At 42.1% G+C, this 14,184-nt stretch overlaps 1 protein-coding gene across 1 annotated transcript; it reads right to left on the reverse strand.

Moving 5' to 3' along the window:
• Positions 1 to 1,257: 1,257 nt before the first annotated feature.
• OTX1 (orthodenticle homeobox 1) lies at positions 1,258 to 9,869 on the reverse strand. The gene is made up of 4 exons (XM_083175793.1): positions 9,717 to 9,869; positions 8,023 to 8,249; positions 6,113 to 6,264; positions 1,258 to 3,103 (listed from the first exon to the last, which is right to left on the reverse strand). Exons 2-4 carry the CDS (start codon positions 8,117 to 8,119, stop codon positions 2,333 to 2,335), a joined length of 1,020 nt encoding a protein of 339 aa, XP_083031919.1. The 5' UTR covers positions 8,120 to 8,249; positions 9,717 to 9,869; the 3' UTR covers positions 1,258 to 2,332.
• Positions 9,870 to 14,184: the final 4,315 nt, after the last annotated feature.

Consider the following 14,184-nt stretch of genomic DNA (forward strand, 5'->3'; position numbering starts at 1 on the left):
CTGTGGTACAGGAACTGGCCATACCCAATGTTGTTGTAGCATGACTGTACTCCAGCAGCCAATCAGGGCGGGGAACGACAGTATGCTTTATTAACCCATTCACTGATGCCTGCTTGCACAGTGATAACCCTTTATACAGGCATCTCACACCCATTCACACTGATCTGGGATGGGGGTCCTATTACTGCACAATACATGAGCAGGGAAGTGACTGCTGCAGCTTCTCATCTAACAGGGAGACACACTCAAATATCATCATCATCACATAATAATAATAATCAATAAATATATATATTTTTTTAAGTTGGAACTAATAAAATATAAAGAAATTTTTGTTATCGGTTTAGTTGTTTTATTAAATATGAAGTTATTGCTTTACAGCAAATTGGATTCAGCAGAGATTATAGAAAGCACAATGAGATAAAGGTGGGGACGGGAGAGGAGCCTGAGAGGGTGTTAGGCTACACAACACCAATACCCAGCAAATCTAATTACAAGCAAATATTCCCTATTAATCCTATAAATGAAGCAGAACAAGGTGGGACTTGTTGATAGGACTGTGTGTCCTTACTCCACGTTGCTGGCTAATGCGCATGCCACGCTGATTCCAGGGCTCCATCCCCCATACATACACATACTGTACGCATTCCTCTAGGGCCCCAGAACATGGATACGACATAAAGCCACAATTATTACGCATTCATATAACGAACCCGGTTAATAGTTATCTGGAGAGCAATAAAACAAAAATAAAATGTAACAAATAAATAAATAAAAGCCTTCTGTAATACCAATTATCCACATTAGCATTATGAGTGACACATTTAATTTTTGGATACAATTAACTTCTAATTAAAAATGAAGAAGACATAGCTGCATAATGATGTGGAAGGTGTAGAAGTGGTTCCATATGTCACATGGGGTGTAGGGTATAAGGTGTTATGCAGCTGCTGTGCATGGAAAGAATATATATATATATATATATATATATATATATATATACATACACACACATACACATACATACACATATATATACACACACACACACACACAGCCAATATATATACATACATACATACATACATACATACACACACACACACACACACACAGCCAATGTGAGTTGTGTTGCTGGACATACAGAAGTTTTCCTAGAGACTAGGTAAAGGGTTACATGGTAACAATATGGAATATTACATAAGTAACATATTGATACTACATGGCACAAGTAGAAAACGACACAGACACCACATATCCATTAGTTTGATTTTTATTATGGGAAAGGGGTAGGGGTGGGGGTATGCGGGCCCCTTACACTGGGAGTGAGTGTGAAATACCATGTCAGCAAATTTACAAACATTTGTTTTTTTTCGTATTGTTTTTTTTTCCACCTACACAGGGACAAACGGATCCGAATCTTCAGTGACACAAATGCAAAGTGCTGGGTGGAGGCGATCTCTCAGATCGTATCGTGACAGAACATACAGAGGGGCGACACTACATATGATGCGTGGTACATACAAACAGACTGACCGTCTGCCGTGGACCTAGAATGCTGCTGTAACCGACATACAACGCCCAACCAAGGCAGGGGCCATGGTCAATATTCATGGGAATGTAGCCTGCCAATTCACTGGGCACTGGTGACGTCACTGAGGCACAACTGCTTCATGCCTCAAAAAACCTAGGCTGTCCTGGTGACAGGTACAATAATCTGTGAGTGACAAAAGAAGAGACCCCCACTACAAGGGGTGGCCACATTGGTGAGGAAAGTGTGATAAACCAGATATACATATTTTCCCATTATAGTTACTATTTTATTATTATTTTAGGAACCTATGTAGATCCTCCTGTAAAATATACATATATATCTCTCTGTGGCTGTGGAGTGAATGTATCCATAAACCCCCAAATATCAATATTCAATATTTTGGTTTCTCTGAAGAAGGGGGTGGGGGTGTTAGGAAATATTAAACTCAAAATAATTATAATTAACTAAAAATTAAAATGGGTCCTAAAAACGGACCTAATATGTACACATTCCAGCTGCCCCCAGCAGCCAGAGGCTAGAAGTCCTAGATCATATAGTTTGGGGGGGAGAAAAAAAATCATCTGTACAGGTGGGCAATAGATGGGGGAGGGGGTTGTGCTCCCCCATCTCTATACACTGAGGAAGGAGCTTTGGGTTGGGACACCAGTCAGAGCATCTCAGTGGAAGGGCCGGAGGGTACAGTCCAGATCCCAGGCTCAGGAGCAATAAATAAGGGACATGGCTGAGCAGAGCAGGGTGGAGGGGTCCAGGCACAAGTTTCTGGTGGCTCTGCTGGAATCACAGCACCTGGAACCTCCAGGAGGCCTGGTCCTTGTAGTCCAGACAGTCGGAGGAGTTGAAGTTGAGTTTCCAGGAAGAGGCAGCGGCAGCCTGGTCCTTGTAGTCCAGGCAGTCGGAGGAGTTGAAGGGTAGCGCAGTGGCGGCATAGCCCTGGTGGTGGTGGTGGCTGGAGCTCTGGCCCAGGTGGTGATGGTGGTGGTGGTGGCTGGACATGGAGGAGGGGGCCATGGGGCTGAGCTGGTGGGGGTGGTGGTGGGAATGCATTGGGGCCAGGTATGAGCCACAGTCCACTCCCCCGAAGTAGGAGGAGGAAGGGGCCGGGTAGCCCTGGCTGTAGCCGGCGGCCTGGCCATAGGACATGGGGTAGGAGGCGGCCGCAGAGGAGGAGCCGGAGCGCTGCATGCAGGAGCCGCTGCTAGGGCCCAGGGGGTCTCCCCCGCCAGAGGCCGGGGCGGTGCCCGGGGAGATGGAGGCCGGACTCCAGATGGAGGAGGCGGAGGGGGCGCTGCCGGACAGCGGGGCGCCCAGGCCGGGGTTCCCGGAGGAGCTGGAGCTGGACGAGGAGCTGGAGGAGGAGGAGCCGGAGCTGGACACGGCGGCGGGCGGGGTGAATTGGCCGCTGCTCTCCGAGCCCGAGCTCTCCCGTGGGGGGCTGCACTTCTTCTTGGCCGGCCGGCTCTTCCCCCCGGCGGCGCCGCCCCCGCCGCTCTGCTGCTGTTGTTGCTGCTGCTGCTGCCTGCACTTCGCCCGACGGTTCTTAAACCAGACCTGCAGCCGGGGAGAGGGAGAGAGGGGTCAGTCATCATATATACACTGCCATCACTGCTTATATTATTTTATTATATTATATACTATGCCATGCACTGCCATCACTGTATATAATCTAATATAAACAATGCAGAGCACTGCCATCACTGCTCATATTATATTATATACAATGGAGTGCGCTGCCATCACTGCTCATATTATATTATTTACAATGCAGTGCGCTGCCATCACTACTCATATTATATACAATGCAGTGCGCTGCCATCACTGCTCATATTATATACAATGCAGTGCGCTGCCATCACTGCTCAAATTATATTATATAACCTGTGTACAATGCAGTGCACTGCCATCACTACTCATTATATAGCTACAAAGAAAGCAGTGCACTGCTAAATTATACATACACACACTACTGTGTATACATATACCGTGTATAATGCAGTACACTACCATCACTATAATATATACACTGTACAAAGCAGTGCACTGCATATATATATATATATATATATATATATATATATATACACACACACACACACACACACACACACACACACAGTTACAGACGCTGTTATATATACATACATACATACACACTGTTACAGACGCTGTTATATTATATATACATACATTATATATTACACGGAGAACACCGCTCAGGAGGAAAGATACAAATTATAGAAAGAGGGAGAAGGGTTGTTCACATGATTATAATAAATGTATATTAATAGAAAGAGTCATAGAATTAATTATAAAGAGCATGCATAATTATAGATCATTAGAAGGTAGAATTAGATGTCTGTGCCAGTGGCAGACATACAAATATCATTTAAATACAAAATAACTTTGAATGTGTTGTGTAAATATATTATTTCCCCTGCGAGAAACGTTCCTTGTCCTCACACTATACACAAACACACACACACACACACACACACACACATCGTCACAAGATATGAAACAGCAGATTATAATAATAATTATATTGTGGCCCCTCACTCATCTTCCCCTGCAGAATAACCTTCCCCTGGTGGTATCAGTGCTGCTGGTTACTTGCACCATGTATTAGCGGATAGGGACAGAACACTTTTTTGCGAATAGTCATTATTGTAATATTAGAACAGACGCAGAATGAACGTATAATGCGCATATAGTGCACTGTATTGCACAGACCATACTCCCTTACTACAGTAATAGTTACACGTAGACATCATGGTTCCAGCTACCAAACTGCCTGAGACTCAGATTATCATCCCAGCTGCCTATGAGACTCAGATTATCCCAGTTTACCCTCCCTGACTGCTTAGTACATACAGGGCAACCTACAGACCAGACAGTATGTACAGTGCGATATAACCCGCTCAGTCCCAGCTGGTAGCACCACCAACACCCCATGTACCAAGGTCCTGCAACTCCCTCCTAACTTCTACATGGATCCCAGATAGGAGGGTGCGGGCCTGATAGTTAGGGGGTTATGAGTGCCCTCCTCTTGTATGCTCCTATAGGGGGTGCTACACCCCTCACATAACACCTGACTCCATACATTCATTATATGGGGGTGCTTATTACAGTTAGGAGAGATACAAAAAAAGGACAATCAGCTTCAACCCAACAGTACTTATATATATATATATATATATTATATTTTTTTTTTACTTATTTATTTTACACACACACACACACACACACACACACACACACACACACACACACACACACAGTGTATATGCACTTTGTATACACAGACACACATCGTTGTATTTCAGAAGAACAAGATCAGCACCAGCCACCCTGACCAGTGTTTATGATAATGTTACAGAATTAACAACTAATGTGGCGCAGAGGAAGTGCCCAATATTATGGCGTAGTTCCCCAGCTGGGTACATGAGCAGTCGCCACATAACAGCCAGGTCCCACAGAGTGATTACTGTACTACACCAGGCTGTGTGACCTGCATTGTGCAACACTTATCCCAGCACTATACAATGGCTACGACACATCCACACGGCAGCAATATACACTGAACAATAGCTACACACTGCACCGTGACAAGTCTGATGTGTGACCTGCAGTGGCACACACTGTAATGCCTACAAAACCCAACAACGGCTGCACAACCCAAAATGGCATTACCCTACACACCCCAAACTAGAGTGTCTTACACGGTGATCACCACACACACACACACACACACACACACACACACACACCACAGTACCCCACACAGTGATCACTTCACTGCAAAAAGGCTACACACCCACACAACACAGTATACCACACTGGCTACACACCCACACAACACAGTATACCACACTGGCTACACACCCACACAACACAGTATATACCACACTGGCTACACACCCACACAACACAATGTCCCACAGACTTTCTGTAGCCAGTGCTCACCACACCTACAGAAACCACACTCCCAGCCTGATCACTCAGCACAGACAGGGGTACAACTGCTACCTGTACACTATGTCCAATATATCTGTATGATACATATTACAGCACTGTGCTTCCAGGTGACACTGAACCATTAGTGGGGCCAGAGAGAATATAGGATTATTTTAACTGACTTTAAAAATAATAATAAAATCTATAAATATATATATATATTTATTTATTAACACCTCCAACAGCCTCAGAGCACTAACATCACTTCGTGGCAATTGTCTTGGGCTCATTATTGCCATATGGCTGCTCTACATCTAGAATTCAGAAGGTGAATTCGCAAAAGAAGCGTCAGTGACCTTTATTAGACCATGGGATATAATGGTGGCGCTGGGCATAGTACCACTGACTATTACTGCTACCACGGGTGTCTACAGCATGGAAGTACAGGACATGAGAGGAACTTTTATATATATATATATATATATATATATATATATATATATATATATATATATATATATATATATATATATATATATATATATATATATATATATATCTCTTATCATTATTAATAATATGCGGTTTTTCTGCGGCTGTGCGGACCTGGACGCGGGACTCGGGCAGGTTGATCTTCAGGGCCACCTCCTCCCGCATGAAGATGTCCGGGTACCGGGTCTTGGCGAACAAGGCTTCCAGGATGTCCAGCTGGGAGCGGGTGAAGGTGGTGCGCTCCCGGCGCTGCTTCCGCGGGGTGGCTGGTGAGAGAGTAGAGCGGTGTTATTAGTGCATACGGCGGTACTCCCATGCCAAGTATACCTGCTGCTGCATGGTCACAGGAGAAGGTATTTACATCATCATGTATGATACACTGGTACCATCATATATACACGGGTATATATATCTACCATTCCCGCATATATTCGCCCCGCATTAATCTACTGTACATTGTTTCGGAATTTGTTATATTATGTCAATATCGCGAATTAATGCAATTGAATGGTATTAGAATAGCGGGTTAGATGTCATTTGGGGGGGGGGGGGGGGGGGGGGTTTAGCGAGTTTCCCAAAGTTATTTCTAGTAATTATTAAGTATACAGAATTGATACATAAAATATATATGTTCTATAAATAAATACATGAATAGTAGGTCCACCTAGGTCTTTTCATGTTAAGACAAATTGTTATTGAATATATATATATATATATATATATATATATATATATATATATATATATTTCCTTATTATATGCAAAACTCAATGAAAAAACTATTGAAACGAAATAAATACATGAAATAAATGAATCCCATTACTGAATACAATGTACCAGGCCTTATCCCAGGGAGCACACATCACCCACCAGGTCCTGTACACACCTGGGACAAAACTCGGATTTTAAATACGAAATATTCGCATTTTCTGGACACCTGGCCACAAATAATAGTGACCCCCAAATGCGACAACATAACCGCTACTAAATTCACTTATAATAATAATTCGATTAGCAAACATTCATTTACCATTTGACACGAATATATCCCGATTTCTATAAAGCCCACACAGGCAGGCGACAGATTGCAAGCAGTAACTTGTATACATTAGTATTCTGGACACATAACTTCTGGGCCAGTTACTGTTCAGGTGGAAGATTCAGATTTCATAGACACAAAATTACAACTGTAATACTTCTGGAGTCAGACTACTGCAAACGAGACTTTAATGAAGTACAGAACATATATCTATATTTACAGTACATACGCCTAAGCGCACGTCCTGCGCCCAGAATTGCGCACAATCCGCACTTATATTCGCTCCTTTGCGCAGGAACTTGTAAACTTTTGCAGAGCATTTGAAACCGACATTTGAGCGATTTCTGTAATCTAGTCGTTGCTCCGATCCGATATAGGAGAGATTGCAGAGGTGTCTACAACCATGGCTTGGATAGTGCACTAGGCCTCTGTGGAGTTTTACAGGCAATGAGTACAGAGGCACAGTTCCTAAAATGGAGTCCTGCCTCTGTTCACTTTAATTCCACCAACAAGACAAACTTCCCGACAACACAATTTAGAACTACAGGCGATATTATTTAGCACAAGAGTTGAGAATTGAATCTTATTGTTTATTTTAGATATTAACAATTAAAAAAAAAACAATTAAAAAATATGTAAAAACAAAATATAATAATTATAAATATATTTATACAGTTCTCTTTCTCCAACAGGACAATCTATCTCTCTAGATTTACTTAAGGGTCACAGGTGGGCACCAACAAGCAGAGCATAGGGGGAGATGGTGACGCAGTTCTATGCGGAAACGTCGCCTACACAACAAGGGCGAATTTGCGGCGCTTTCATGAGTTTGCGGCGCTTTCATCTCGCAGTTACACAACACATTCCCAGATTTTACTAGCCAAAGGTTGGATGACAGAAGCCCATCATGTCAGTACTGGGTGTTAGCCACATACAGAGGGGAGACTGCGGCCTCGGACTCCTGGTAGAAGTTTAGGAATCTTACCTGGGTAACCCACAGAGGGATGCAGCAAATCCATTGCGGGACCCGTAAGCCCCAATCCATTCATGCCATAGGGGGGCTGTTTGAGGTATGACATCATGCTAACAGCTAGGAAAAGGTCCCCGATATTATCCACAAATGGCACTTATGTCCTGGCTGGCACACACACCGCGAACTTCTGCGATTTCAAACTTTTCGCCCGTTTCCACCAAGTCAGATCTGGCGAATCGCTGCGACAAAAATAATCGCGTGTTAATGAGAACAGAAACGCAATCAAAACAGTCATCTGCACCCTCTGTCCACCCCCCAGTACTAGAGGTAAGGGCAAATAAACATGGGCACAGACAAAGATGCCCAATAGAGGTAGGAGGTGTGTAATGTCCAGATTAGACTGCAGAAGTTCAACCACAATATATATATATATATATATATATATATATATATAAAATAACTTTTCCTATCAGCAGGGAGAAAGTTCAATGACAAATACTGCATCCCATCAGAGGTGATGTTTGTTCCTCATCTTGGCCACCACCACCTTGGCTGGAGAGTGGGACTAGTTGCAGCGGATGGATGACAGCCACTGCGGCCCATCTCCTGGATGTGTATTTATCATTCTCACTCCCCTGCAGCAAATCAACAAAAACGGGGACATTATATTTGAGCACCTTGATCCTGGCTGTGACAAGCAGCGCCTCGTTCTGCATATGCACAAATTCATGAGATTTAAGGAGCTGTAATTTATTTTAAACGTAAACAGTTTGCAGATGGCTCCCATTGATAGGCTAATGTCGGGTATTTCTCTTCTGCCCAAGAGTATCTTCTATCACCCCCTCCAGTCAGCACTAATTAATGGAGATCCCATACAAATACCCTATTTACATAACTTATTCCAACCAGGTGGATTCCAATCCACACAATGGCAGCAAAATATAGCATGTTCATTACAAAGTGTGTGTGTGTGTGTGTGTGTATATATATATATATATATATATATATATATATATATATATATATATATATATATATATATATATATATATATATATTTATACTGTTTCTGAACGAGTATTAGTATAAATATATATATTAAATTCCCCAAGATGATCCTCTGTGCGATTGTTAAAGTTACCTGGAAAACCAGGATGATCTCTGTGTAGAAATGATTTTGGCATGTGGACCTGCCCTGTTGTATAATCCCGGGCAGGTAGGAGGAGGAGAGATAGACTAAAAACAAACATCTAATCTACAGATCAAATAAGGTGAGAGATTGCTAATCCTACACACAGGGAAATCAGACGGAACATAGGAATATATATTGGATAGGGTCAGGGAGACAGAGGGGAAGCCAACTTCTGCTGAGACTATGGTAGGGATTGGGGTAGGGATCAGGGCTCCTTATTCCGGAAGGGCTTGCTGCAGATCCCAGGGTGCAGGTATGGGCCTCTCTGTGACCCAGGACAGGGGGAAAGTTACTTTTAGGATCTCGCAGGGAGTTTGCATGCTTGGTAAGCAGTGCAGGCTGGGATAGGTGTTGCACAGGGGGATCTGAGCTCCCAAAGGAACCAGCTCCTGCGCTCACCCTCCTCCTTTCCCCAAAAATAATAAAGTTAGTTCCTGTGCCAGAGGGTAGTATAAGGGGGGAGGCCTCAGCCTGTGTATTAGGGCAGCCCAGGGAAAGGGTATAAATCATTTACCTTGTCGGAAGAGTAGCTGTCTTACGCCGGGCGGTGTAGGTGATGGGAAATGCGGACTGATGAAGATTGATCACCCTCCTCCGGCCCTACCCCGTGTAAGTGAGCGAGGGGCGGTTTGCGTAACCGTGCGCTTTCCCCAATCCGCACCAGCCACAAGCGAGAAGGACGCGCGTCGCAGCCAATGGCAGCGCGCAGAGAGCCCCGGCCCGGCCACGCCCCTCCGCTGCATACTGAATGAGCCTTATACTCCTGTGCAGGAACTACAGAGACACAGGAGAGGGGAACTGGATACTGTACGTGGTGGTGTCAGCCCATAGTCATACACCGGGATTCATAAACCAAACACAGCCTGGGACATCAGGCCGCATCTGTATTACACACAGGCATTACCAGCAAAAAGTCTCTGCTCCAAAGTGCAATTCCCAACAGGAGCAGAGTTACTGTCACTGAGAGGGAGAGGTCTGATCCTGCCCAGACTTACATTTAGTTCACATCTCTTCATTAATAAAACATAATCCACAGGTGTGTGTGTGTGTGTGTGTGTATATATATATATATATATATATATATATATATATATATATATATATATATATACATGCACACACACATGTGTGTATATCTATATTTTTTAACAACTCTTATATATACATATATTTAATATATATTAAGCGATGTGACAAGGTATACGTATATATATATGAATATATATCTTTCTCTGTATATATTTATATATGTATTATGATATATACACACACACACACAATGTGTTGCCGCATTTATTACTTCAATATAGCCATAAATAAAACAGTCAGAATAATATTTGGCTCTTTCCTAAAATAAAAAGTAAAAATAACAAAATATATATAACATAAGAAACCAGAGAGCTCCATTCCTATAATATGTGATCCATCTTTATACATTGCAACTGTTATATACTATATAATATACTATAATATTCTATACTATTTCTGTTCTACTGCCCTGATGTCATAACTGGACATTTCCTGCACACACACCGCCGATCACTGATACATAGGATATTAGCATACAGATGAGAGTAGGGGAAATGGAGAACAGATCGCCATCATCTCTGGCCGATCCCCGCTAGTGATCGGGAGATCCGAAGTGATCAGGAATTAATTTGGATGTTTTATACCAACACCACCACCCAAAATGATCTTTGTCAGTCATCTGCCTATCACAAAATAGGAAAACAACATATTGTGTGTGTATAATAATAATAATAATAATAATAATAATAATAATAATAATAATAATAATACATTTATTTGCAAAACGGGAACAGAAAAGATAAATATTTATTTTTGGCGTAAACTGCCAAAAAAAACTCTTGTTTTAAACTTTCTAAATAATAAATAGCATTAAGTTTAGCGATCGCGTAAAGATGATGACATTTTGAGTTCAATGGATAAAACAATTCGGTATTTTATTGTACAGTTTGTATCGGTTCTATAATCTTAATCGGTGCGATTTCCACCCCGTGTGCCAGTGCAGCGCCCACTCCTCGGGTATGAGGGGCACCAGGGAGGGATAAAAGAACTCGGAACATTCTCTTTAAAATAAACTTGTCCTTTCAGTTGGGATCTAGATCTATTAATGTTGTGATCGAGGGATTACTAAATTAAAAATATGCCTTTTTTTATTGTGTATTAGATGCATTAGATATATATATGAAAGAAATGGGGGGGGGGGGGGTTAAAATTCAAAAGATAAAAGGGAAGAGGGGGGTCAATGATTTTTTTACCACTTTTCCTATGAACAAAGACACCGCGGCCCATTCACAAAACTATAATTGTCTCCCCCCCTCCTTGAAAATCCTCTTTTTAGAACTTTCTTAATTAAAGTCTGCCTCACGTTATCTCTAATGATTTCTTCAATTGCTTACAGATACTGATACACATACATTATAGCTATCTATATATGTAGAGATATATATATATATATATTTATATATAAAGATATATACATACATATATATATATACACACACCTATATATATATATATATATATATATATATATATATATATATATATACACACACACACACACACACACACACAGTACCTAGACATACATATATATATACACATATACACACACACAGTACATAGACATACATACATATATATACACACACACACACACAGTACATAGACATACATACACACACACATATATATATATATATATATATATATATTACACACACACACTTTATAGGGATTTAGGATGTATCAATGGCATTCGCCAGAATGTGTTAACACTTTAGAATCTCGCCTCGCATTATTCTTTAATTCTACTTTGATTTATTGACTTATTTATTTCTTCTCCAGCGGATCCAGCAGGTCCTGCCTGTAAGTAGCCCATACAATCTCCCCACTGATCCTGACACTGTTTGAGTCTATTCTCTGACTGATCTGATCAGCTCTGCAGAACTATGAACGTATCAAGTGGCAGAAACCTTTTCTGTAATAAGAGTATTTTGTCTAATCCCAAATTGCAGGCGAATTTTCTTAATGCCTCTGCCCATAAACCTCGGATTAAGGGAACTTTAAAGACGAGGGGGGAGCAGAAGGGAAGAGAAGCAAGGAAAAAAACAACAACAAAAGTTTAGTGTGTCTGGAGCAAGGGGAAACCGCAGGCGGATTTGTGGAGGCTGGCGAGCTGGCTGGTGATGGCACTGTGCTGGGATCTGCTAGGTTGTGGGGGGACAGTCACCTACATAGGGATATATACACCTGGGATCTACAGCCTGGGATCTGTGCTGCTACTGCTGGGACATCAAGCCCTGTGACTTTGGGTGGACTTCAGAGGATCCTTATCCCACAGGACCTTGCAGACCCTTCTTCAGGGATGACTGCCTGCAAATAACAATAATAAAAAAAAAAAGCTTCTGCCCTCCCCAGGGGCTCTTTCATGCATCTTGGCCTTGGATCCGGATGACGGTTCATGAAGCTCCCAAATTGCAGGGGCAGAGCTCCCTTTTTATCCTATTGTTCCTCTGTGGTTGGGGGCTGTAGAGTACAGCGCTGCTGACCCTGTGACAGGTAAGGGAGAGAGGGGGGCGAGTTATCTTGGTGCATAGGGTCCAGGTGGGAAAGGTGCTGGGCACAGCCCATCCTGGGACCCTCAGCCCCAGGGTGGTACCCACACAGGCTGGCAGCTCACGCTCCCTACAGGTCAGATGCCCATCAGTTGTTCTCCCCTAATAAACTTCTTACCCCCAAACTGCGATCTGTTAGTAAATCTATTCTGCCGATAACACAGATCGTTATCTCCCATGTGTACGTTCCATGATGATTTGTTGTAGTATTATCCCATTAATGTTCTTGGGATTTTTTCCTCTCAATTATATATATTGCTCCTAAAACCGATCAGTCATTTGTATATCTGTTGTGGCTCTACAGCAATGGTGGAACTACAAGTTCCAGCACATAATGCCAGCCACTGGTTCTGGTCCCTGAGCACAGACTTTACACAGTTATCAGTAAGATCAATACAATGGGTTTACAGGGAACCAATAACATCAGCTATCAAATGTGATTTCTGTTCAGCACTGACAGGGAGGACTCACGTGGATTGTGGTCATTAGTAGTAGGTAGCCCTTGTATGAAGGTTTGTGGGTCTCTACCATAGAAGCAGTATGATCTCAGCACCGCAGATCCTGCAGCAAGACAGAGGACAGGGCTGGTATTAATACAGGGCTGCCCCTCGGGCTGAGCAATCGAATCTAACTGCAGAGATGCAGAAAAATATGGGATTAAGTTTAAAGGAAGTCTGGGATCTGTTGGGAAACACAGAAGGATGTCTGGAGATCAGTTATGGACCCTTCATTGCTACCCCTGTAAATGAGCAACTGTCAGTAAGTTTCTAGAGTGGAAGGAAAAACTGTAGAGACCAGAAAGAATCAGACTCCAACCAGAACAATCATAGACACAGATCTAGAAGAAGGATTTAGGGTTGGGAATATTTTCATTTCACAAGCCCCATTTTTATTGTATATGTTTCTACCGCTGACAGAGCTGGACAGGGTAACTGCAGTCCAAGCGTACTTGTCTATTTAGAAATTGTCAGTAAAATTGTTAAAAAAAAAAAAAAAAGAGACAGTCCTACAAAATTACACATCCCATCAGCGTATATACAGTGGGTCATATTAACTACCATACTACACTCTATAGACCGTGTCAGTTACAGTACTGCATATATATATATATATATATATATATATATATATATATACTGCAGATACAAAATACTACTATCACGTCACAAGAATAAGGCATTAGTATCAGCTCTCGTTGCAACGTACAAGCTTTCTCCAATGTACAAGCTCTTTCTGATGGGGTAAGTGATAAAATAAATAAAATGTAGCATTTTACATCAGTTAACTTATAACCACAAGTTGCAATTAAATGTATCATTCAATACAAGTAATTTACAA

This window comes from Crinia signifera, chromosome 3 (assembly GCF_055691185.1).
Source record: "Crinia signifera chromosome 3, ASM5569118v1, whole genome shotgun sequence".
In the NCBI taxonomy this organism is placed as follows: domain Eukaryota; kingdom Metazoa; phylum Chordata; class Amphibia; order Anura; family Myobatrachidae; genus Crinia; species Crinia signifera.

Coding starts and splice junctions, on each gene's coding strand:
- OTX1 (XM_083175793.1), bottom strand. CDS start 8,119: ATGATGTCATACCTCAAACAGCCCCCCTATGGCATGAATGGATTGGGG. Junction 6,265..8,022: donor TCCCTCTGTGGGTTACCCAG/GTAAGATTCCTA, acceptor CTCTCTCACCAG/CCACCCCGCGGAAGCAGCGC. Junction 3,104..6,112: donor TGCCCGAGTCCCGCGTCCAG/GTCCGCACAGCC, acceptor CCCCGGCTGCAG/GTCTGGTTTAAGAACCGTCG.